This window comes from Rhagoletis pomonella, unplaced genomic scaffold (assembly GCF_013731165.1).
Source record: "Rhagoletis pomonella isolate Grant_MI unplaced genomic scaffold, Rhpom_1.0 Rhpom_scaffold_00003, whole genome shotgun sequence".
Classification (NCBI taxonomy): Eukaryota; Metazoa; Arthropoda; class Insecta; order Diptera; family Tephritidae; genus Rhagoletis; species Rhagoletis pomonella.
The window spans coordinates 37,507,285-37,534,032 of NW_023458557.1; the positions used below are offsets into that span (position 1 = coordinate 37,507,285).

The 26,748-nt window shown below is 34.8% G+C and overlaps 2 protein-coding genes across 3 annotated transcripts; one reads left to right on the forward strand and one right to left on the reverse strand.

Annotated features, from left to right (window-relative positions):
* The first annotated feature begins 16,107 nt into the window (after positions 1-16,107).
* On the forward strand, positions 16,108-17,004 carry LOC118736561. Its single transcript, XM_036466620.1, has one exon. The coding sequence runs from the start codon at positions 16,257-16,259 to the stop codon at positions 16,683-16,685; it is 429 nt and encodes a 142-aa protein (XP_036322513.1). The 5' UTR covers positions 16,108-16,256; the 3' UTR covers positions 16,686-17,004.
* Positions 17,005-18,195: 1,191 nt separating this feature from the next.
* LOC118736562 (protein ALP1-like) lies at positions 18,196-20,578 on the reverse strand. 2 transcript variants are annotated; one of them, XM_036466621.1, is made up of 3 exons: positions 20,084-20,578; positions 19,470-19,996; positions 18,196-19,191 (listed from the first exon to the last, which is right to left on the reverse strand). In XM_036466621.1, exons 1-3 carry the CDS (start codon positions 20,389-20,391, stop codon positions 18,812-18,814), a joined length of 1,215 nt encoding a protein of 404 aa, XP_036322514.1. In that variant the 5' UTR covers positions 20,392-20,578; the 3' UTR covers positions 18,196-18,811. The 2 variants fall into 2 exon arrangements, with proteins under 2 accessions (XP_036322514.1, XP_036322515.1); XM_036466622.1 differs by having other exon boundaries at positions 19,470-20,578.
* Positions 20,579-26,748: the final 6,170 nt, after the last annotated feature.

Below are 26,748 nucleotides of genomic sequence, written 5' to 3' on the forward strand. Positions count from 1 at the left end.
TGAAAATGGGTACTTTTCAGGAGAGCAAAAAACCTGTTGTAAAAATGTTGTCATTAGGAAAAAGTGTGGTATTCGACACTTTGTTAAAGCCAGTATCCTCTGCTTCTAAACGCAGGCGCAAGGTATCGCAATTAAAAAATCATTTTTGCACATTCGATTGCTTGACATGGTTACGACAATATGTGGACAATGAATTACGAACGGTATTCAGATGTTTATATTTTTATAAAATGTAAGTAATTCAATAGCATAAGCCATACTAATAAAGCTTCAAACTTTGTACAAGATTGAATTAACTTTATTTTTTGTAAAAAAAAATATTAAAATTAACAAGTAAGAAAGTCTAAGTTCGGGCGGAGCCGAACACTAAATACCAGGCGCAAATATTAAATATATGTTTTTCACCTTTCCGACAGCTACCGCTACATGGTAAGCCGGGGTGTATCAATTTTGAGTAAATTAGCGTCCTTAGATTTCGAAATATTGAAGTTTCAAGCATTTCTAAAGTTTACCGTTATATGAAAAGCCGCAATTTTAGTCCGATGTCAATAATTTTCAACGTTTTGCTTTTATGTGGCAAGCACAATAACCATAACGAGTTTGGTACAAATTGGTAGAACGGTTACCGAGATACATATATGTGATCATAAGTGGGTGGTGCCACGCCCATTTTACAAAATTTTATCATAAACGTATTTCTTGGTAGAGTTGTTACAAGCGTCAATTTTGAATAAAGTAGCTTTAATATTTACTGATTTATCAAAGATTTCGTATTTCTCCAAATTACCGTTACATGGGATGTGGGCGTGGTTCTTGTCCGATTTTAAAAATTTTCGGCCATTTGGTATCCTGTACCAAGACCAATAACCGTGCCGTGGAAGAAATCGGTGCAGCGGTTGCCAAGATATACACATGTAACCATAAGTGGGCGTGGCTACGCCCATTTTTCAAAAATTTATAATATTCTTATTTTTCCTCTTAAAAGTATTGTAAATATCGATTTTGAGTGAATAATCTTCAGTAATTACTAAAATATCGCAGTTTTTGTATTTCTGAAAATTACCGTTATATGGGAGGTGGGCGTGGTTATTGTCCAATTTTGCCCATTTTCAATACCATCCGTCCTTCGCCAGAAAGAAGTACGCGTACCAAGTTTCGTTAAGATATCTTAATTTTTACTCAAGTTATCGTGTGCACAGACGGACGGACGGACAGACAGTCACCGCTTAATCGATTTCTCTTTTCATCCTGATCATTATACCCGAGCGCACTTGTGCACAAGGGTATTATAACTTTGTTCACATAACGGTTGTTTGTAACAGGCAAAACGAATCGAGATAGATATAGACAAATGTATACATAAATGATCAGAATGAAAAAATAAATCGATTAAGCGGTGACTGTCTGTCCGTCCGTCCGTCCGTCTGTCCGTCTGTGCACACGATAACTCGAGTAAAAATTGAGATATCTTAACGAAACTTGGTACGTGAACTTCTTTTGGGCGTAGGACGGATGGTATTGAAAATGGGCGAAATCGGACAATAACCACGCCTACCTCCCATATAACGGTAATTTTCAGAAATACGAAAACTGCGATATTTTAGTAACTACTGAAGATTATTCACTCAAAATTGATATTTACAATGAGTTTTAGACGAAAAATAAGAATATTTTAAAATGTTGGCAAATGGGCGTAGCCACGCCCACTTATGGTTACATGTGTATATCTTGGTAACCGCTACACCAATTTCTTCCAAACTCGGCACAGTTGTTGGCCTTGATACATCATACTAAATGGCCGAAAATTTAAAAAATCGGACAATAACCACGCCTACCTCCCATATAACGGTAATTTTCTGAAATACGAAAACTGCGATATTTTAGTAACTACTGAAGATAATTCACTCAAAATTGATATTTACAATGAGTTTTAGACGAAAAATAAGAATATTTTAAAATTTTGGAAAATGGGCGTAGCCACGCCCACTTATGGTTTCATGTGTATATCTTGGTAACCGCTGCACAAATTTCTTCCAAACTTGGCACAGTTGTTGGTCCTGGTACAGCATACCAAATGGCCGAAACTTTTTAAAATCGGACAATAACCACGCCCACAATCCATATAACGGTAATTTCGAGAAATACAAAATCTTCGATAAATCAGTAAATATCAAAGCTAATTTATTCAAAATTGATGGTTGCAACAATTCTTTACCAAGAAATACGCTTATGATAAAATTTTGGAAAATGGGCGTGGCACCGCCCACTTGTGATTACATATATGTATCTCGCTAACCGTTCTAGCAGTTTGTACCAAACTCGGTATGATTATTGTGCTTGCCACATAAAAGCAAACCGTTGAAAATTGTTGAAATCGGTCTTAAATTACGGCCGCTTTTCATATAACAATAAATTTCAGAAATGCTTGAAATTTCAATATGTCGAAATTTAGGGACGCTAATTTACTTAAAATGTATACACCCCGGCTTATCATGTAGCGGTAGCTTTCGGCAAGGTGGAAAACATATCTTTAATACTTGCGCCGGGTATTTAATGTTCGGCTCCGTCCGAACTTAGACTTTCTTACTTGTTTATGTATACATTTGTCTATATCTATCTCGATTCGTTTTGCTTGTTACAAACAACCGTTATGTGAACAAAGTTATAATACCCTTGTGCACAAGTGCGCTCGGGTATAAAAACAAAACGGATAAACTTGAATGTATGAATATCTGAGGACCGTTCGAAATGCCACACCGTGTTCACTGTAATAATATTCTCTTGTTCCTCCTTATACAAGGTTAAAAAACAACGATCTCTATTTTTATACATTGTAGTTGTATGTAAGATGTTGTTCTTTATGTACATACGTACATATGAATATGAAAGTGATTATATGAATTTTCTGTTTTTGCATTAATCTATATATATAAAAATGGTGTGAAAAATTTATAGTAATTTATCAATTGAGAACGGTTTGACCGATTTGGCTTAAATTTCTTTTTAGTTGTTCGTAATTGCTAGGAGAAGGTTTTTACGAAAGAAAATTGTGGGAAACCCCTCCGGGAAAGTCGGAAAATTGGAAAAATCGAAAACTGATTTTTTTTAATGGAATTTTGTGTGCAATTCCTTCGGAATGTCATTCGAATGGAAAAATAGAAAATTCTAAGTGGAAAACTCGGAAAAATCCGGAAGAACGCAAAAAATTTGAATTTTTTCGACGAAAACTTGGAAAATTTCGGATAATTGTGAAATTCATTGGGAGCTTGAATCAATTGGGAATAATTTTCTCCTATGTTTCATAACTGATTCGAATGGGTGCTGCTTTTTTGGAAACGTGTTTAGAAGAAGGAGTGCAAAAAGTTTTAATTTTTCCGATAGTTGGCGCAGGGGTCGAGCTATGCTTAAAAATATGCAATTGGTTCATTGGTAGCCTTTTGCCTAGATTAGCATATAGGATTCATTTTTTACCTCCCTTTTATTAGCTCGGGATGTAACTATGTAATATTGATGCGCCTAAAAGATGCAGCGGTTTCTGTTCTCAAGTTACATACCTGATGACAGTACGAATGGAAATTATAATAGAGGTTTTAGTTTTTTAAACTATAATTTTATTCCGTTAAGTGGGTCAGAGATCGAACTATTCGAAGCAGTCTTATTAATGGTCCGATTTGCTTGCAATTTAGCACGTAGGTAGCTTATTGGCTGGGTTAACATATATGATATTTTTTTCTGATAGGTGGACCAGAACCGATCAATTCCAAAAAAATCTTCAATCGAATCGAGTCATTGTTTTCCAGTTCGAAAGGTGTTTGAAGGCGCCGCAACCATGCGGGTATTGGCTATTTAACAATACTTATTACACAGGCCAACAAAAATGGAAAAAAATTTGAAGCAGCAAATGTTAACGCTATTTTTGACAGATTTTTTTGTGCTGATTACGAATCCGTAAGCAAAAAGTTACCATCAGCTCCATATTTTAAGAAAAAACGAGGTCAAGTTGTCAAAAAATCGAGTTTTTTGCATTATTTGAGAAGCTCTAGCAACGAAACAAAGGGTGGTAGAACCTTCTACTTATGCTTTGATTAAAGCAAGTTCCCGCACCTTTGCTTGATGGTCACTTAGGGCTGGTTTCTCCAACTCAACTTAACTTAGTTTAGCCACTTTTGGACTTAAGTCAAAAGCTAGCCTACGTTTTACACAGCTTATTCTTGACTGAGTCGAGAAAATTGGCTTAACTAAGTTGAGTTGGAGTAACCAGCCCTTATAGTCATTTGTTAAACAGGAATAACTAATTTCGGGAAGTTTGAGTTCCTACCGCAATTAAGCAAAAGGTGTTAGAACCTTCCACCTAGGCTTAAATTAAAGCTAGAACTACAGACTACCATCCCTGAAAGTACTATTCCTGCACCTAGCCCTAATGGTCACCTATACTCATTTACTTTTTATCGTCATAAATGATGTAAAAATCAGTGTTAGCTGTTAAATAAATGACTATAGGTAACCTTAGGGTCAAGGTGCAGGAATGATATTTTCAGGGATTGAAGTCAGAAGTCCAAGCCTTAATTTAAGCCCAAGTGGAAGGTTCTATGACCTTTCGTTTCATTGCTAGAGCATCTAAAATATTGCAAAACACGCGATTTTTTTACTCATTCACCACATTTTTCTCAAAATCTGGAGCTGATGGAAACTTTATACTTACGTATTCTTAATCAGCAAAAAAAAAACCTATTAAAACCAGGTTCAACATTTGCCGCATCAAAATCGGTGTTGCCCTGTGTTACCTAGACTAATTATATAAAGAGAAGCTCCTTCTTTTTATAAGAGTGATCTCGCGAACGGCTGTACCGATTTTTTGAAATTTTCGACACCCACTGCAGACTTTGGATATATCAAGGGAGCGTGGCATCACCCATGCATATCGAATTTTTCATACCGTATATCTCTGAAAGTATTTGTGGTAATGTCCTGGAAATTTGTATAGAGATTTTGGGGCTACTGGAAAAGGGAAGTGGTGCTTTCCAAACATATTGAAACTTTTACCTATCTGTAAATATATACACCCAGAATACAGTGTTTTTTTTTTCTTTTTCATAATAAATTTTTTTGTACCAAACTTTGAGTATGCAGTTTTGTAGTTCACTCAATTTCAGTATCATAAAGTGCAAGTTTTTAATGGCTATAAGATACCGTTGATTTTTAAGAATTTTTTCGCTGATGATGTTGCGCATTTTCTCCGTAACGAATGCGTGAGAGGTTTTTGTATGGGAAAAATGCCGAAGAGTGTCAGTATGTAAAAGACTTATTCTGGTAGCTTAACTCCTCTTAAACGACCGAAACGATTTTAATTATAATTTTTAGTGGCGCTGGAACCGAGTTATTGCTAAAAATCGTCGATTCGGAAGCACCAGGAATCAAAGTTAAGTTTTGGGTGGGACGAAGTTCGGCGGGTCCGGAATAAAACTTTTTTATTTAGACTGCTCTGTTACAGTCCTCTCAGCTTTAATTAATGGGGCATATTCTTGTTTTCGTACGAATCACGAAATTTTCCTATCATTTTCTATACGAAGAGGCGTATTCTTGTTTTCGTACGAATCGAAAACCAGAATACGCCTCAATATACATAGGACCATTTCCCAGTCATTGGTTAACTAATAGAAAACCAGCGGTTTGTAAGTATTGTTAACTAATGGATGAATATTAGTTAACTACAGTCAACCATTAGTCAAATTGATACTGTGAAATAAAAAGAGGTGGTTTAAAATAAGTATATTAGTTAACTAATGACTCTGAAAACAGCCCATAGGTGCTTGGACACTTGCATATTATAGGAATTCCAAAAGTAACGAATTAGCAAAGAAAGATTCGACCACCTCCTTGCAAGAGAGAACTGGGTAGGTATATCAATGGCTATATTTGAAAGGGAAAACTCTTTCGTCCAGCGAAACATCGAAAGGGGGTGGTATACCATATGGTACCACAGCGGTATTATTCTTGACCTGCTCTTCAGTCATTTAAACCTAAAGTAATAATTTTTTAGTTTTGAATCCGTGTTTGCATTTCAACACAATTTTTGCATTCGCCAACGCAAAAGTTCCTATCAGCCGTCGCGAACCAAGCCGGTCATTTGCTGGTATATAACCAAAAACATTGTTTATCAATATTAAATTAATATAATAACAATATTTAATTAAGTTGCATAGCTGAATTCTTGTTCACAATGATTTCTCTATCCCAACTTTCTAGTTACCTCAAAAATATAGACAATTTATGTTCAGGTGATATTGGCTTTGGTATCCGATTTGTTGGTTTTGTAAATATATCATCTTTTATGTAGATAACGACATAAGCGAACAAAATCGGAGTCAAGCGGAACTATTCCCTGAACTTTTTTTCATTGCTATGTAGATGTCGACACACCAAAATCTCAAAAGTCCCCTCGTTTTCACGTTCTTTGAACAGTTCCGACTCCGACTCCCTTTCAGCTTCTTCTTCCGATAACTCCTCGTCTAAAAAAATTAGTAAAGCGACGTGGAGATCGTCCATTTTTATTTAAAATAAATAACTTCAAGGGATAAAATGCCGAAAACCCAAATTGAAGAAAATGCTGTCATGTGAACGTTACGTTCATCTGGCTTTACATAAAAGCGCCACCGCTATTATCGTTGAGAATAGCGTTCGGTATGGGACGGTCGTAATATTACGGCACCGCTTTTCGAGGAAACCAAAGCTTTAGCAACAGATAACAATAAAAATGCACATTAAATTGCTAACAATGATGAAGGAAATCGATTCAGATATGCCTGCTTAACTGCGTGCGTGCACAAAACAAGCAATATTCATTAAGGGGCTATTCCCACCAGCGGGAAGCGAGGGTCTTTGGTTTGCTTATTTTTGATGACAAGGGGCAACATTTCTTCATATAAAACATTAATTACACACGCACAAGTTTTGCCTGCAATTTCGATCACAATTAAACACTGCACTTCACCCTCGTTTCGAATTTTTGAAAGCGTTTTTTAAGCTTTTTAGTGGTTTAACTAGGGCTGCCAGTTATCTCTGTTGCCAAACCGGGACACTTTAGGGAGGGCCTCTCGCCCCCTTCTCTTTCATTTCGACGTGCGAAAGGATGTAGTGAAATTTTATTTTGACAGACAAAAACAAAAACATAAAAACATGAGATCATGAGATCATTCCAACGTACGCCAACCAAACAAAACAACTTATCACAACTATTCTTTATCTTATATATGAAAATAAGTGCACGTTTTTGGTGTGACCTCATAACTTGACAACGGCTTCACCGAATGCAACTAAATTTATGTGGCATATTCGACCTATCATGCAGACGGTTTATGCGAAGTTTGCTCGAATTCGGAAAAGGGGGCGTGGCACCACCCATACTAACTAAAATATAAAAATAAGTGAACGTTTTTGGTGTGATCATATAACTTGAGAACGGCTTCACCGAATTCAACCAAATTTATGCGGCATATTCGGGCTATCATGCAGATGGTTTATGTGAAGTTTGCCCGAATTCGTAAAAGGGGGTGTGGCTCCTCCCATACTAACTAAAATTTGTATGTTGTATATCTCTTGAAATATTTGTGGTAGAGAGAGTTGGTATAGAGGTATATCTAATAATTCCATACTCATGGAGAAAAATGGGCGGTATTGGAAAAGAGGGCGTGGCACCTCCCATCTTATATATAAAAAAATAAGTACAAGATTTCAACCAAATTTATATGGCATAGTCGGGCTATTATGCAGATGCTTTGTGTTAAGTTTCCCCGAATTCGGAAAAGGGGGCGTGGCACCACCCATACTAACAAAAATTTTCATCTGGTATATCTCTTGAAATATTTTTAGTAGATTACTGGAAATTGGCATAGAGACATATGAAATAATTCCATACTCATGGAGAAAAATGTGCGGTATTGGGAAAGGGGGCGTGGCACCTCCCATCTTAAATAAAAAAATAAATGCACGAATTCTACCAAATTTAAACGGTATATTCGGACTATCATGCAGATGGGTTATGTGAAGTGGGCCCGAAGTCGGTCCAGCGGTTCATGATATATGACAGTTTATGTCTGTCACATGAACCACGTATATGGTACAACAGCACATACATGAAAAATAGAAAACATAGTGAAAAATTGTTGCTATAATGTGCGGTGTTTATTTTTTCTTCGGATAAATTAAGTCAAGTATAAACATGGCTGCAAGTTTTTCAATAGGGATTTTGTAGAGCCAATGGAATGAAAGTCACCACAACACAACATATCTGTCATTTCATCGTATTATCGAAAAGGTGGTATGCATTAATGTTCGGCCTTTCTATTTTGGACTTTGGAGAATCAACACGCGTGTTTAATATAGTTCTTAATTCATATTTCATTTTATTTTTTTTTCGTCAATTTCAATATTTTTGCACAAATTTGTTGCAGCGTTTCGTACGAAAAGTTTGAGTACACTGGAAATTTTCCATGCAGGTATTTCTCCTCATTGATTTATAGTGAACAAAACCATTGTGGAAAATTGTGGCTGTGTTGTGTTCATTGGCTTCGAATGAAGTTTTCTCAAGTGCTCTTTTACTGTCGATTGTGAATTTCATTTGATTATTTAAAAAAAAGTACGTTTACCATACGATTTATCGAATTCGTTCCTATGCATTGAGTTTTTCGTTCGCTATTGAATAAAATGCCACGATCCCGTCGTTCAAATATAGGCCGACGTACACGTCTTGCGAACATGATGTTATCGCAAAGAAGATCGCAAAATGTTGAGGAGCACTCCCAACAAAAGGAAGTACAGCGTGCAGGATTTTTCATTAATTTTTCAATATTTGGTGTAGAGAAGCACACCGGGGTACCGCTAGTTCTTTATAAAAATACAGTTTATAATAAATATATGAAAAAACATAAAAATAGAATTGTTGAACTTTGTGCTAAACTCGGGAAAAATCAATAAATTTGCATACAAATTTGCATCATTCTAATCAGACTTTTTAAAAAAAATTTTAAAATGAAGTTTTGCAGCCCTTAAATTTTAGTTGATTTTTGGTATTGTTTTTACTGAGAGTTTCTTCCATACAAACTATGTTCTGTAATTCTTTTTATATGGAAAACACTGTGAGCAAAAAATAAAAAATAAATGCTAAAAATCAACGAAATTTGCCGGCCCTTCAGACTTGCACTTTATTAATAAGCACAAAAGCTACATTTTTGAAATTTTTCTAAAATATCTGATTAGAAATTGTGATCTGAGGAAAGAGCCTCCGAGCCAATAATTTTGTGCGGCACTGTACTTATAGGTACTCTAGGTTTCATGAAAGAAAAAAAATTAAGTACAAGATAACATTAAAATATCAGTCATATTTTTCGTTGCTGAGAACTTGTTTCAAAACTTCTGTGCCTTTTCCTTAATTTAATTGTAAAACTCTGTGCACGTCATTTTGAACGCATTTAGCTACATATACTAATCATCATTGTGCAAAGTTCAGCTATCTCGAAATGTGACTATTTCACAGATTAAACCGGTGCACTGAGAGAAAGAAGTTTAGAATCAAAAAAGCCTGCTAAATTAAAAAAATGCGCATATGAAAGAGCACCAACCCAACACGTAATACATTTAAGTATACAAATTTTAGTATTTAGTATAGAAATAATCAATTCAAATACGCCCATATTAAAATGAAGCGATTTGCAATTACCGATTGCTTTTTCATAATTAAGTTAAAAAAATATTTAAATTCCATGCTGGTTGTAATGGGAATTGAACCCTGACCCTCTGGAAATTAGCAAATTGTGGCAAGCATCTTCGCGCACTCAGCTACAGCCAGACATGTAAATGTGCATTTAGATGTTGAGTTTGAATCAATACCACGCGTGCGTGTTATGAAAGTATTATTTTTAAATACGAAATACGATTTTTAAACCATAATCAAAAAGAAAAGATTCATGTTTACTATGCGTTATTTCCCTCAGTGAATTCATAACATTTTTCTGAATATTACAACGCGTTATTTCTCTTAGTGTAGTGATTTTTGAACTTTTATTCAAATTTGTCCAATCAAATCAAAAACCGGGACACTAAAACGAAACCCGCGACATTTTAAGGTAGAACCGGGACACCGGGACAAATAGTCTAAAACCGGGACATGTCCGGGAAAACCGGGACGTCTGGCAGCCCTAGGTTTAACACTTCTTGCAGGCGCTTGGTATTGCAAAAAAAATATATGCGCAATTCGATCCCTAACTATATTTTTTTGTAAAAAACGCCCGTTTGCTTTACATTTGAAAATTAAAATTATTTTTTTATTTTGTTTACAACTGTCATTTGTTATAAATAAAGAAAAGTCTAAGAGTTACCAAATATAAACATTTTTATATCTATTTATTAAAATAATAATTTTAAATAATAGTTTATTTAATTAATACTTTATTAAAACACAAATTTTAAGTCCTAATATATTTGTAAAACTTTTTATCACAAAATGTTATTAATTGTTTGCAAGCGTTCTATAGTTTTCATGCATTTTGAGAACAAATAATCGAGTATACATACATATGTATAGAATGTACTTACGGCAGCCGCCGTAGCAGAGTGAGTACATGTCCGTACTTCCACTCCATAGGACCTGGTCAGATCATAACCCAAAATAGCAGTCGTCCTTCGGCACGCAATGGCAAACCCTCGAGTATACTTCTGCTGTGAAAACTCTTCTTATAAAATCATTTGGCGTTCGGAGTCAGCCTTAAATATGTAGGTGTCTCCATTTGTGTGACAACAACAGAACTCATGCCTCAAGTTTGAGGAGAAGCTCAGCCAAACACTTAGAAAAATATTTCAGCAGCAAATATTTATTTGTTTACTTATTTTAAGGTAGATGTCAATCTTCTGGTTTCACATTTTGAGCATGATAAAAGCATAGTAAGGCAAGGCATATTCAACAAAGTAGAAGTGACTATTCAGTCGAGCTCTCTCATAGCTGACTGTAATGTCCAAAAATGTAAACAAATAAATTAACCCTTTGTTATGCATTTACCATATTTAATAAAACTCAACGGCCCGTAGCTATAGTCAAAATAAGGTCGACTCCTAAAGTGAAAAGCATCTTTTTGACATAGTTTTCAATGGGATATCAGTTTCATTTTAGGTATTGCCTTTTCGTTTTAATGTAAATGAGGAAACTCATACTTACACAAAATTACACACTAAGTGAAACAGACTCATTTATAAACCCATTTTGGCAATTTTCTTGCTTTTACTAGCCCAATGTTTTTAAGCATTTATTTTTTTTTTTATTCAAACACTTAATTCTAAAGTATATTAGACATTTAAGAATAGGTTTGATTATTCTAAATTTACATCAGATTTTAACTTCATTAATTCAGCAATTAAATTTTTGCAATTCAAAATTTCCTTTCCATTAGATTTATTAAAAGTTAATTTCAGTTTCTTTATGTCAACAAGGAATTCCGGTTTAGGTGTTGTTAGACCACCATTTGAAATTTGGTCTATCCATGTATATGAGTGGAAGATTTTCTCTTCATATTCGGTATAATAATTCCTGCACCTGGGAACAAACGCGTCCGCTTAGAAATACCCGGCTGCGATGGGCAACAAATAAAGTCACTGGCACTAAAATGGTCTTCGCGCACACGTGAAGAGTCTCCTAATGAAGCATTGATACTTCGGAGTTTTAAAATAACGCACAAGTTTGTTGTCCTGGCTCTTGTCAAACACAACATACCGCCCATAATTCCTTTTCGTTTTATTATGTATTTAAAATCAGTCGCACAGCTGAAAATTTATATTAAAAAAATTAAAATTTTGAATTTTGGGTTAAGAGTTGACATTTTAGTCGCAGTTCAAAAGAGAGAAATGTCGAAATCACTTCTACCTTGTTATGCCTTGTAGTAAGGTAAAACCGTTCTCTCAATGCGTCGGCCATGATTTTTTTTTGAAGTTTGCCAACATTTTAAAATCGTATAAAATTGAGAGGAATTGTTCAAAGTTGTTGTTGTTTTTGAATTTGAAAAATTCCTCTCAGCGGTTCTACCTTGCTATTTTTTTATCATGATTTTGAGTACAAAAAACTCAAACCAGATACAACAAATAGTATTAGTACTGAAAGATAATGACAGATTGCAATCACATAAACGTACAATCATACATGATTGAGTTTTTTTTTGCATTCACATTCGCTATGTGAATGGATCTCATCCATTCCATAACACACTACATATTTTGTGTTTGCAATTTGTAACCAATCTCAAGAGTGGTTGTTAAATTTTTAAAATCAAACAATCACATTTTTTAAACGAATAAAAAGAGAATGCACACTCGATTGATTCAATCATTACACAGCTCTGATCTATGGTAGGCGCTTATAGTAAGGCATATATAAATGAGTTTGCAAAAGGGGGCGTGGCACATCCCATAGGCGTGGAAAATTGTATCAGCTATAACTTCAGAACCATATGTCAGGTGAAATCGAAATTTGATACGCAGACGTATCTATGGTGCGCGCTTATAGTAAGGTATATTTATTTATTTATTTATTTATTTATTTATTTAAGAAATGAGGTTGTACCTGTCAGACTCAGTCTTTTGTAGTACATCAACAGCTTACAATTACAAAATTAAAACGCAAAATCGTCTGAAACAGACTTATCTTAAATCTAACGTAAAAATATAATTGCAATAAATTTAAATACAAACAGTTATCTTAAATTTAAAAATAAAATAAAAAATAAAAATTAAATAAAACTAAGATTAAATAGTAGTCATTTAATAGTCACTCATTGCAGTTGGTAAACCCAAAAAGAAAAACACAAAGAAGAAAAAAACAAAGATAGAGAAATAAATAGGGAAAGGAGAACTGTTAAATTGCAATCACATTTATCGCACAGAAGTGAAATACTCGTGTATTACTTTTTTATAGTTGCTCCTATTCAACGCAGCTTTGATAGTATCAGGAATGGAATTCCACAGCCTCACAGCATTACCAAAAAATAGCCGAGATGAGGGCAAATAGGAAAATTTAGGGATAATTAGATTTTGATGCCTACAAGACTTAGGTAATTCTAACTTCTCGTGAAGATATTTCGGTGTTTTGAATTGTATGAGCTTGTAAATATATATACAGTTTCTGGCCGAAAGATATTCAAAAATGCTGCATCCAGAAAGAGATGTCATATATTTTGAGGCCATAAAAGTAACACGTAACATTATTGAACGCAACATCAATTTTGTGATATGAAGTAGAATCAAGTTTACTATACACAAGGTCAGAGTACGTAATGTGTGGTACAATGAGTTGAATTGCTAGCTTTCTTCTAGTCTCTAAAGGCGTAAACGAAGCTGACATTCTCAATCTACGTAAAACAAAATACACATTACTAACAACTTTATTAATATGGTCAGAGCAGCTCAACATAGAGTTAACAACGAAGCCTAAGTTTCTAACTTTGTCAGTAAACGTAAGGACACTATTACCAACAAACATTTTTGGAATATCCTCAACATGTACAACATTGTTACTAATGGGTAACACATATGACTTCGCAGCATTTACGCAAAGACAATTATCACGGGACCATTGCGATATTGCAGACAAGTCACTATTCATTTTATAACACAAATCCTCAACAAGACCGACACGGCTAGACAAATACAATTGAATGTCGTCAGCATAGGCATGGACATTAACATACTGACACACAGAAAATACATCATTGACAAAAAGACTAAACAAAAGGGGACCAAGCACGGAGCCTTGCGGCACACCGGAGGCAACAATACAAGATTTTGATGACGCAGATTTGCACATCACCTTCTGACTTCTTCCCTCAAGGTAGCTGGTCACAAGTTTAACAGAGCTATCGGAGAATCCAAAATAATATTTAAGCTTTGTACAAAGCAGGTCATGATTTACTAAATCAAATGCCTTAGTAAAATCAAGAAGGCAGAGAAGAGTTAAGTCACCTTTGTCAAACTGTATTTTCAACATAGCTGTAGAGCAGTAGAGCAGCTATGCTTAGGTCTAAATCGTGACTGCAACGGAGATAAAAGATTATTTTCTTGAACGAATTATGAAATTTGCTCTGCCATCAAAGACTCACACACTTTTGAGAATACTAGCAAAATGCTAATTGGCCTGTAGTTACTAGGTTCAGAGCAGAGTTGTGAAAAATGCATTACATTTTTTAATGCATAGCATTTTAATGTAAATGGAAAAAATTAATGCATTAATTTTTGATATTTAATGTAAATGGAAATTTCAATGCATTAATTCCGAAGAAATAATGCTAATGAATTTTTTGTATTAACATTAAAATGTTTAAATGAATTCTATTGCAATAATTTATCGCATTAAAATTATAACAAGTATTAAAATCCCATTAACTAATCTTATTTTAAAGTAAAAATTCTTTGCTGACGTTGAGGGTAGAATTTTAAGGTCAAAAAAGATACGTGACGAACGTTAAGGCTGGTTTTCACTAAGTCAAGTTCAATGGCATTTGTCGTTAAATAGGTAAAAACACATTGTCAAATGGAACTAAAAAACGGTTTATTGATTGATTTAGATCAGAGTAGGGGTTGAGCCTTTCTGCCATGAATAACAGCTTCTCATAAAAATACAATCGCCGTTCGGAGTCGGCGTAAAACTGTAGGTCCCTCCGCTTTGTGTGACAACATCAAGGCGCACGCCACATGTCAGAGGAGAAGCTCGGCCAAACACTAACATATCTGTGTGTAAGCGCCAATATATATATATATATATATATATATAGGTCCTCAGTCGTGTACATGCGCTGCTAAACTGGCTATCTATCCGTTTTTGGTTCATAATATATGTAATCGGTATGTATCAACAATCAACATAAAAATCTACAAAAGCCCTCTGAGTTGCATTCACATTGGCTTTTATTTTCATAAAGCATCTAACAATGTTTAGAAAAATTGTTCTAAAAATACACATAATATAGTGAAGCTGAAAAAACTATTAGTAATTATTCCAAGTCCTCCCAAAAGTGGTTATTTATATTTCACTAGAAAAAAAATTTAATGGTTTTTAATAATGCAAACGAGCAAAAGTATTAAACATTAAGTGCATTAAAATTTTTTCATTAGCATTAGCTTGGATAATTTAATGAAAAAAAATTGCATTAGCATTACATTTTTCAGAATTAATGCATTGAAATATTCATTTGCATTAAATTTCATAAATTAATGCATTAATTTTTTACATTAACATTATTGCTTTAAATACCATTAATGCATTAAAAAATTAATGCATTTTTCACAACTCTGGTTCAGAGGCGGTATTCTTTTTAGCGACAGGAGTAATCACAGCTTTTTTCCACTCCGTTGGAAAACACGAAGTTGTGAAGCAGTGATTGAATATACAGTGTGAGAGTTCCTAGAATGAATGGCAGCACAAGTTTCACAAACTTCAAGGATATACCATCCTCACCAATAGCATTAGACTTGACGCTCATAATTGACTTCATAACTTCTGCTTCTGTAAAGGCGATGTCAGATAGAACTTTTGCTTGGCGTTGCGTGACAGATTCGCTTTGACAGATAAGATGAAATGTATGAAAATGCACAAAGAATGTTACATAGATTGTTTCAGCTGCAGCGCGAAGCGAAAAGATGGCCAACTCCCATCTTTTTGCGCGCGTTGACAATCAGCTGTTTTAATTTCTTCTTCGTTCTTCACTTCGCGCGTATTTTCTTGAATTGGCGGTAGATTTTAATGTGTATAGAAAATTGTAAAATACAAGTTAAATAACAAAATTAATTATTAAAACTATTTGGAAGTGGTCAATACAAATTATTCAGCAATTGAAAAATGGAAGAGAAGCTTATTGAGACGATAAAGTTGCACCCATGTCTTTTCGACAAAGGGTCTAATTTATTTAGAAATAAGTACCTCAAGGAGCGAGCATGGCAAGCAGTAGCATCATCCACAGGAATTTCTGGTAAGCGGTTGGTATTTATGTGTATACGCCAAGCCTTCATGTGAGGCTGATTATAAACTATGGCTTTTTTCGCAATAGAGGAGTATTGTAAAACCAGGTGCAAATCACTACGTGACCGATTCGTAAGAGAGGTATCGATGGTTAAACCTAAGTCAGGGGCCGCTGCCGAAGATAGAAGTGAATGGTGCTATTTGGAATCAATGCGTTTCTTAAAAAACCACGTTGCTCCGAGAAAGTAAGCTTCACACATATGTATATATGTACATGCATAACATATTATTTCTTCTTAATTTTGCAATCCATTCTCTTTGCAGAACTCAATCAAATTTTCAATGGTGCAGTGATGATCAACCATCCACAAGCAATTCACAACTTCCACCACCGGGCGAAACTACAGAGGTGCTTGACGAATGCGTGGAAGTCTCACTTAACGACAGCCAGTCCAGCATAGAGACACCAAAAGCTGTAAAAGGCGTCAAACGTAAGCACCTGGAGGAAGAGTCACATGAGCGATTTAACCGACTGTGTGGCAGCGTTGAATCTGTCATTGCTGCAAAAAAGGAACATGTTTCATCCAAAAATGCCACCTTTTTGCAAATGCTGGATGAATGTCTCCAGAAAAAACCGGAAGATGTACAAGATAGGCTCAAAATTGAGCTGCTGGCGTACATCCACAACGCAAATTAAACTCTTATATTTCTGTGGCTTACCGTCATAACCAGACAGTATTTTTATGTTAACTTTAATGTTTATGATTGAAGTGGCTTCATAATTATAAGTGTTATATCGCACATCTAGATCTAAAGAAAGTTAACAAAAAAAACTTAGGACGTTTATAGGACTATATATGTACACTAACTATGAAACTATTGTTATACCTGTTTTTGTAATAATTGCGTTGAATCTGTGCGATAAAAAAGCAGTTATATTCCGGATCTGATTTATTAGTTAGGCCACTTTATATCTAGGTGTGTGTATATGTACACATATATTACTTTTCGACAGGATTGATAGTTTTTGAGAAATTAAATAATAACTAAATTTTTTTGTTTTTTTGATGAAAAAGTTCAAACTTTAACAGGAGAAAAATAAAAAAATTACGACTGTTTTTTTTTTGTTAATTAATTTCTCAGAAACTATCAGTCCTATCGAAAAGTGATGTATATACGGGTTATGGAAAATTTCATTGCCTTTCATTTGTAGTATTATCGTATTTAGTTGGTTCGTAAGATATACGTGAGAGGAACCACTTTTTCGGACCATAAATACGGTTTTTCGAAATATCTGGACCTTGTCGCCACCTAGCAAGACCATTTTACGCAAACATGATTCTACTTACATAGCCAGTATATATTTTAAAAAGCAGACAAATCGGCCCATAAATACGTTAGATATAAGACTTTTTTTTTTTTTGTCGTGGTGGACCTTCCCATGGAAACACCCATATTTAATAATATTTTAAGTTTCGCGAACTTTTTTTACTCATTGTAAGAGTGTGCAGTGGTCGACAAAATTATAGTGAAAATGTGGTACGGCTATAATTTGTTCGACCACTGAATGTTGAATTGCTTAGTTTTTTAACTATTTAAAAAAAATACGTACGATTTGAAATCGCTGCAATTTGCGAAACCTACATGGTTCCTATGAGAAAGCTCGTCAATACATTAATAATACAATTGAAATACCACTATTTGTTTTTAAAATTTAAGTTTATTTTAAAGAAATTCTTTTGTTTTCGAACACTAGAAAATAATAACTAGATACAGTCCCCTACAAAACGATAAACAAAATCTAAATTTCAAAATTTATACAAAAATTAAAAAAAGCTACACTTTTTTATCCAATCCCAAAGTTTTTAATCATAATAAGAAGAAAATTTTCTGGTACGCAGTTTTATAGGTTATTAAATTTTAATAAATAACGTGCAAGTTGGAAGTCGCTGAAAATCCCGTTGATTTTTTATAATTTTTTTAGCTGGCAGTTTTATGTTAGAAGAAAATGTGTTATACCATGTTAATAAAATTTAATAAGCTATAAGACTGCGTACCAGACATTTTTATACAAATTATAATTAAAAACCTTGGGATTGGGCCGTATGAATAAAAACTAGGCAATTGCTTTTTCTTAAAATTTCATACCTTTTACTTCAATTTTGTTTGAATAAATCGAGTAAATGTTCTGAAAAGCAATTGCTTATTTTTTATTCATACGGCCCTTTGTAATGAAAAAATTGTGGCTTTTTTCATTTTTGTATAAAGTTGGAAATTTCGATTCGTGTGTTTTTTTTAGACAATGTCCTTTAGAAAAATAATGAACATTAAACAAACATACGCTAAATAGTTAACACTCGTTTGCCGCGGGCTGCAGATATACCTACATATGTACATAAGTTTATGAATTATATATGTATACATTGTATATGCATATTAAAGCATTAAATAAAACGAATGAACAGAAGACAAAATGAGAAAAATCATAAATTAAGTATTTGTATTATACTTATTTTACATTATTTGAAAATATTCATGCCTATTCCGGTATCCGACGGATGCCATCCGCACCGATGTTAAATTGGTGGAGTGCTGGTAAAAGAAGTCAAACTATTAAAAGGTCTATACATTAAATACATTCTGCCACCGAATTGCGAAATTTAGAAACGTAAGTTTATATACTAGCAAATTCGACAGTGTAATGATAATGTTGGATAATTTCAAACTTAAATAACTTGACGTGGTGGAAGATAAACTTATGTTTGGCTTCCTATTTAAAAAAGTACGTAGTTGCGGGACACCCTGTATATGTTTATAAAAAAATTAAATTGGATGCGACATAATATAGTCTTTCAACTGGTCCCTTAAAGCAAAAGCACTTCGTGTTGCGTTATTGCAAGTCATGCGACCGTGGTTTCGCAACGGCATGGAAACTTCCTTCCGCCAGAGCCCGTTAATAATTTCTTCACCATTATATTGATCTACAAAATCCGGTGGACAAAAACTTCCGTCGTAGAATTTCACGAAGTTGTGCAGTATCACTGTTGCTTTCACGACTTTTTCTGCAGTTTTAGGATGCATAAACAAGGGAGAAATCAAAACTCTCCAGCGAGCACACAAAATGCCAAACGCGTTTTCTATGACTCTTCGCGCTCGTGAAAGCCGCTTATTAAAGATTTCGCGATCAGGTGGCAAATGGGATCCTAAATTAAAAAACATATTAAACACAGGAATATAAGATTTAGTTCGCTGATATATGTATATGTATGAATGAATATAAAAATGAAAAGCATCAGTCTCTTTATTTCTAAACCTCCGTAGATTGTGTTGCCAAATGTGCGCAACCACGGTAAGATGACAGTTTTCAACTAGGTTGCGCAGGTTCCACCTTTTCTTTTAATGGGGTTTGGAAATAAAAGTCTGCTGCCTTGCATTTTTATATTTAGGATTTCACCCTATGTATAAGACGAGAAGTACAAACCCGGGTATGGCCGCAGTATGCAATTTTTAAGAGGGAATGCTGCGTCTCCTACCACAAAGTACGGGAATTTGATACAAGTCCCAGGGAGAAAATCATCCTCTGGTAAATCTAGGTTGCCACTTAGAAGCCGTTGCCCAAAGCCAGAGTGCCATAGTACTCCGCCGTCACTTTGGGAACCATATGCCCCGATGTCAACAGTTGTGAATGTATAGTTGGCGTCGCAAGTAGCCAGAAGAACAATAGAGTAGCTTCCTTTATAATTATAAAATAATGATCCGGAATTGGGGGGGCATGATATCGTTATGTGCTTTCCATCAACCGCCCCGATGCAATTCGGAAAGGTCCACATGGTGTTAAAATCCGAAGCAATGCGTTTCCACTCATGTTTCTGTGGAACCGACAGGTAAATACCACCCAGCTCCTGCCAAATTGCTTCACAGACCTCGCTGATAATGGTTACTACAGTGGAGCGCCCCATTTTAAAAGCTGTAGCAAGGGTTTGCTTGCTGTCTCCATGTGCTAGATAACTGTATATGTAAACGATTTATTAAAATTTGGATGTGCTCTAGGTATGTAGATATTTTATGAAATTGGTGTAAACCATCATAACTCACGTAAGCGTTAAGAAAAGACGGCATTTTGATAAAATCGGTGGCCTGTTTGATATTTTAGTAAGCCGTTCCTTTAAAAGTTCATGCAATAAATCGAAAACATTGGGAGTCAAGCGGACACTGTTTTTAAATTGCTCCGGATCGTTTTCATACATTTCTTCGAAGCTGGAAGCAAAGAGGCCCGTAGTGTCACGGTCTTGGTAAAGCCTCCTCACCCAAAACCGTCGTCTTGAACTTCTTTTTAGGCACTCTAAGGCTTCATGCATCAACAGCACTATTAATAAAAGATCCAAAATTTCATCAAAAAACATTTTTTATGTATTTTATTTCACAAAACTAAATTGATACCACAATTTCAACAATTAAACAAACAATACGCAAGTGTTGTCAAAGCGTCTATTGTGACATATCTTTCGCGCTCTTCGCTTTGCTGACAAAGTTCGAAATGTCAAGCGAAGCTACAAAGTTTTATCTGACATCGCCTTAACTCCATTAAATTGAAACTTTTCTCTCAGTGCAAAATGGCTATTGAAGTTTTGAGCTAGAGAACTGTCGCGGCTTTTGCAGGCTCCAATAAAATATTCATTTAGAATGTTAGGGTCAATTTTACACTCAGTTTTATGTTTTCTATGCACATTAAGGTTTCTCAAATTACGCCATAAGTCTTTTGATGGTAGTGATGGGTTCAACTTGGAGTTACAATACAACCGTTTCGCTTGTCTTGCAATGGTGGTAGCTTTATTTCGGGCAAGTTTGTATTGCGACCAAGCGAAGTCCGTGTTGGTTCTTTTCCATTTCGCATATAATCTATTACGAGCTTTTATAGCTGATCTGACATTACTATTATACCACGGACAAGAGCTATTCAAAACGTGAACAGTACGACGGGAACATGGACATCAAATAATTCAGACATAGTTTTATTTAAAAAGTCAAGTTTGGCATCTACCGACTCAACAAACCAACATGCATCCCAGTCAACATTTAACAGATCATCATTCAGATTATTAACATTTACAGACTTAAAATCACGATACATACATAGAAGTAACACTATCAGCAGGACAATTAAACGTTACATCTAGTGCACAAAATATTAGGTCGTGGTCGGAGATAAAACGTATTTAGTCAAATTTAAGAATATGGTCGAGGCTTGACGTGATAATGAGGTCTAACAAACTAGGACTTGAATTGTGCGCAAATCTTGTTGGTATAAATTTGTTAACCATAGCAAGACCTGCAGCAGATACATGATCCAGTAGTTTATTGGCATATGAGTAGGGCTGCCAGACGTCTCGGTTTCCCCGGATATGTCCCGGTGTCCCGGTCCAACCTTAAAATGTCCCGGGTTTCGTTTAAGTGTCCGGTTTTCGATTTGATTGCACAAATTTTGCATAAAAATGACTACACTGAAAAATAATACGCGTTGTAATATTAAGAAAAATTTTATGAATTTACTGGGGGAAATAACGCATAGTAAATATGAATATTTTTTATTTGATTATCGTTTTAAAATGTTCGTATTTAAAAACAATACTTTCATACCACGCACATGTGGTGTTGAATCAAACGGGACATTTGAATGCACATTTACATGTCTGGCTGTAGCTGAGTGCACGAAGATGCTTGCCACAATTTGCTAATTTCCAGAGCGTCAGGGTTCACATCCCATTACAGGCAGCATGGAATTTAAATATTTTTTTTTAACTTAATTATGAAAAAGCATCCGTTAAGTGCAAAGCGCTTAATTTTAATATTGGCGTATTTCAATTGAATAATTCTATACTAAATACTAAAATTTTTATACTTAAATTTATTACGCGTTGGGTTGTTGCTCTTCCGTATGCGTTTTTTTTTTAATTTAGCACGTTTTGCACAAGCAATAGTTGATGATTAATATAAGTATGTACCTAAATACGTTAAAATGACATGCACATAGTTTTACAATTATATTAAGCAAAAGCCAGAAGTTTTGAAACAAGCTCACAGCAACGAAACAACTGACTGATATTTTAATGTTACCTTGCATTTAATTTTTTTTCTTTCGTGAAACCTAGATTACTTATAAGTACCGTGCCGTACAAAATTATTGGCTCTTAGACTCTTTCATCTGATCACAATTTCTAATCAGATCTTTCAGAAAAATTTTGAAAATGTAGTTTTTGAGCCAATTAGTAAAGTGCAAGTCTGAAGTTACCAGAAAATTTCGTTGATTTTTTGCAATTATTTATTTTTTGCTGACAGCACATACAAAAAAATGTCGAACATAGTTTGTATGGAAGAAACTCCAGTAAATCAAGACCAAAAATCAATTAATTTTTATGGACTGCAAAACTTCATTTTCAAAATTTGTATAAAAAAGTCTGAATAGAAAGTTGCGAATTTGTATGCAAATTTTTTTCATTTTCCCGAGTTTTGCACAAAGTTTAGAAATTTTATTTTTAAGTTTTCTGATGTACCTAGTATAAACTGTATTTTTATAAGGAACAAAAAAGGTATGTACATGCATTGTGAAAAATTCTCTGTGCTTTAGTTATGATAAATTGTTTTGTTTTGCTGGTGTACGTTGTAATGATCTCATGATCTCATGTTTTTATGTTTTTGTTTTTGTTTGTCAAAATAAAATTTTACTACATCCTTTCGTACGTAATTTTTGTCGAAACGAAAGGGAAGGTAGCGAGAGGCCTCTCCCCGCCTTAAGTGTCCCGGTTTGGCAACAGAGATATCTGGCAGCCCTACATATGAGTCATTCATAAGCAAATTGACATTGAAGTCACCACATATAACAAAACGCTCATACACAATAATAAACAAAGACACCTCAACAAAAAACAAATCTAACATGCAACATCTATGAGGGTTGTATACACAGGACACTAGTATTTTTGTTACATTGTCTGAAATTTCGGCAATAATGAATTCTGTATCATTGTTTTTTAATACTGCTAAAACACTGATTTTCAGGGTGGATTTACAATAGATTGCAACCCCTCCCCCTTTTTTTGTTGTTCGATCAACACGAGTAAGACTGTAGTTTAGTATAGTATAGTAAAAATCAGAAACATCAGTATTAAACCAAGTTTCTGAGACGCAAATGACATCTATATCCGATTCACCAAATATATCCCTAACATAATCCTGTTTTTCGCTGTTGAGGCTCCGCGCATTAAAATGCACTTCTTTAAGACCATTATATTGCTTGCACAAAATATCTATTAATACCTTTTGGTTTTCATCAATGCTGAAGGTGGATTTCCTAGAGGGCTTTAAATCCATCACACTGAGCTGTTGAAGGAACAACTAAAAATGGCATTAAACACATGAAAAACATAACAGAAACACAGATGCATGTAAAGGATGTGATTGCAATAAGTTAAAATAAACAAGAAAAAAGGAGTAATGAGAACAAATGAAAATAACAATAAGTCAAGAAAACCAGCCTGAAACATAGAAACAAAAAGGTAAACAAATAACTACTTAAGAGAATTGGCCGCAAAGAGAAAGAAAAAAATATGTAACTAAATGACTCCAATAACTTAAATATAGCATAAAGAACAAATTTCCTGACAAACATATATAAATTTCATGTTTCTATTTCTGCGCTCTATTGCCGATAAGAGCATTCACCTCAGTTTTGCTGCTCACCAATTTAGCCTCTTCACCTGCCTTAAGCCTCACAAAAACTTTCCCGCGTAAGGAGAACGCCGACGCTAACTGTTTCTTCCGCCTGAGCTCAGAGGCAAATGTCATCACTTCACGCAGCTTTTTGGTAGACCTTCATACACAAAGACTGAACCGTAACCCGGCAAGTCAATGTCAGAGAGCGCAAGAGATCTCTTTCTACTCTTGCAGAACACAGCAACAGATTTTAAGAGCTGATTACGATCAGGTGCAGAGAACAGCTTAACAACAATTGGACAAACACTAGTATTTTTTTGTCCATTAGTTTTTGCATTCCGCAGCCGAAAAGCATCACGCAAAGGTAGAGGTTTATGCTGAGCCGCACTGCAAATCTTCGAAAAGAGTTCAGGCAAACACTCACCAGCTGTTTGAGGTATTCCGTTGATTATCAGATCTGTTGAAACAGCGCTGCCTTCAAGAGTACTTAGCTCATATATGTAATACTTCTATATTGGCAGTAAGCTAACTTCTCAATGTGTAAGCATTCCGAAATCAAAGCGAGACAGTCTAGTACAGTTTTTGTCAATGAATTGTATACTTGAGTGCCGTTTTTGTATATGGGTTGTGTACATGTTTATTTATAAACGTGTGTGTTCCTTTTCTTTCGTACGTGTTTATTGATATATCTGTACTGTAGTGTTTTCGGACGGTACTAGCTCTTACTGCCAATATAGGAGTATTACATATATGACTTAGCTGAGCCTGAGTTGCAATCAACTCACTACGAAGAGTGAGAGCATCAGCGCACGCGTTCTCTACTGCAGTCACTCTTTTCTCGATTGCTGCTATCGTTAGTTTCAAGTTTGCCGCTTCAGCAGCCAGCTCACCAATCTTCTGCATTACCCTCTCTTCTGATGCCATCATTACTGCAGTCAACTGTTTTACGATTTCGTCTCTCTGTTCTTCAAATTTCTTCTCCATTCTGTCGTATACAGCTGATGCGGGAGTGAGAGGAGTTTTAGAGGGGGATGCAGGTTTTCTTGTTGAATTTTTCCGCGTTACCGACATTTTTGATATTTTGCTATTCTGCTTATTTAACTTTCAGCTACAGCGGGCGGTAATACAGGACATGTAATTTATTGCACAGGTATCGGCAAAAAAACAACACACAGCACACACGTTCACCGGTAAAGCAGCGACTTTTGGCAAATTTCAGTATTTCCGAAGATAAATGCAATTATTTAGGAGCACGCAAAAACACGTCCTACTCTGTTGACATTATATTCCTAAAGATTAAATAGTTTTTATATATACTGTATCGGTCATATCTATAGCACGCCATTTCAAAGCGATATTGTGTTCCACTTATGTGTATTTATTTATTTTTAGGAATTTTCAATTAAAATACAGTTCGTTCTCAGACAAACCCCATGTAAACCCAAGTGTAACAATTTGTAGAAAACTACAAAAAAACGCAACATATTTTCACCTAAGTTTCAAACTTTTTTCTCGGAAGTGTAAGAATTTTTTTGAGTACACAGTTTTTTAGCCCCTTCAATTTTAGTCTGATAATGTGCAAGTTTCAAGTGGCTAAAAGTTACCATTGATTTTTTAGAATTTTTTTCGCCAAAGGTGTTGCGGATTTCTTCCATATACAAATAAATAGAGTTTATTCATTATATGGAAGCCAATGCGACCAAAAAAATTCTAAAAAATAAACGGTAATTCGTAGCCACTTCAAATTTGCACATTATCAGACTAAAATTGCAGGGGCTAAAAACTGTGTACTCAAAAAAATTCTAACACTTCCGAGAAAAAAGTTTGAAATTTATGTGAAAATTTGTTGCACTTTTTTGTAGTTTTCTACAAATTATTAAGCTTGTGTTTGTATCGGGTTTGTCTGAGAATGAACTATATTTTAATTGAAAATTCTTAAAAATTAATAAATAAACATAAGTGGCACACAATATCACTTTGAAATGGCGTGCTATAGATATGACCGATACTATATATATATATAAATAAGTTTATAAAACGGGGCGTGGCACCTTCCATAGGCGTGGAAATTTTTATCATATATACCTATAGTAGTAGGCTATATATAAATGAGTTTATAAAATGGGCCGTGGCACTTCCCATAGGCGCGGAATATTTTACCAGCTGTAACTTCCGAACCATAAGTTCCAAGAACTTGAAATTTGGTATGCAGTCATATCTATGGTAGGTGCTTATAGTAAGGCATATATAAATGAGTTTGTAAAAGGGGGTGTGGCACATCCCATAGGCGTAGCTATAACTTCGGAACTATTAGTCACTTGAGATTGAATTTGGCATTACTATATCTATGGTAAGTGCTTATAGCAGGGTATATACAAATGAGTTTATACAAAAGGGCGTTAAATTTTTAACAGATACAACTTCGGCACCACAGGTCACATGAACTTGAAATTTGGTGTGAAGATCTATGATAAATGCTTATAGTAAGGTATAGATAAATGTGTTTTTTGAAAGGGGCCCATCGCACAGGCGTGAAATTTTGTATCAGCTACAACTTCGGAACTATAATTCACAAGAATATTAACTTTGGTATGAATAGATATCCATGGTAGGTGCTTATAGTAAGGTTTGTATACATGAGTTTGTAAAAGAGAACGTGGAGCATAGGCGTGGTCATAGCCATAAATTGGGAACCATAGTCACATGAGCTGTGAATTTGGTATGGAGACATATGTATGTATCTATATATGTAAAGTATATCAAATAAAACACCTCTTTGAGGTAAAAGTTTCGAGTGACGAAAGCGGAACTAGAAACACAAAATTTATGATATCAATTTCGTGACGAAAATTATACGCATTTTTTGACGGCCTTTGAAACGTACGGAAAATCTCTTTTTATTCATACGAATCGTTGCATAAGTTCTGTTTTTTGCTTTGTGTTTCTAGCAGAAAACGCAACGTTCCGAATAAATAAAAAAAGATTTTCCGTACGTTTCAAAGGCAGTCAAAAAATGCGTATAATTTTCGTCACGAAATTGATATCATAAA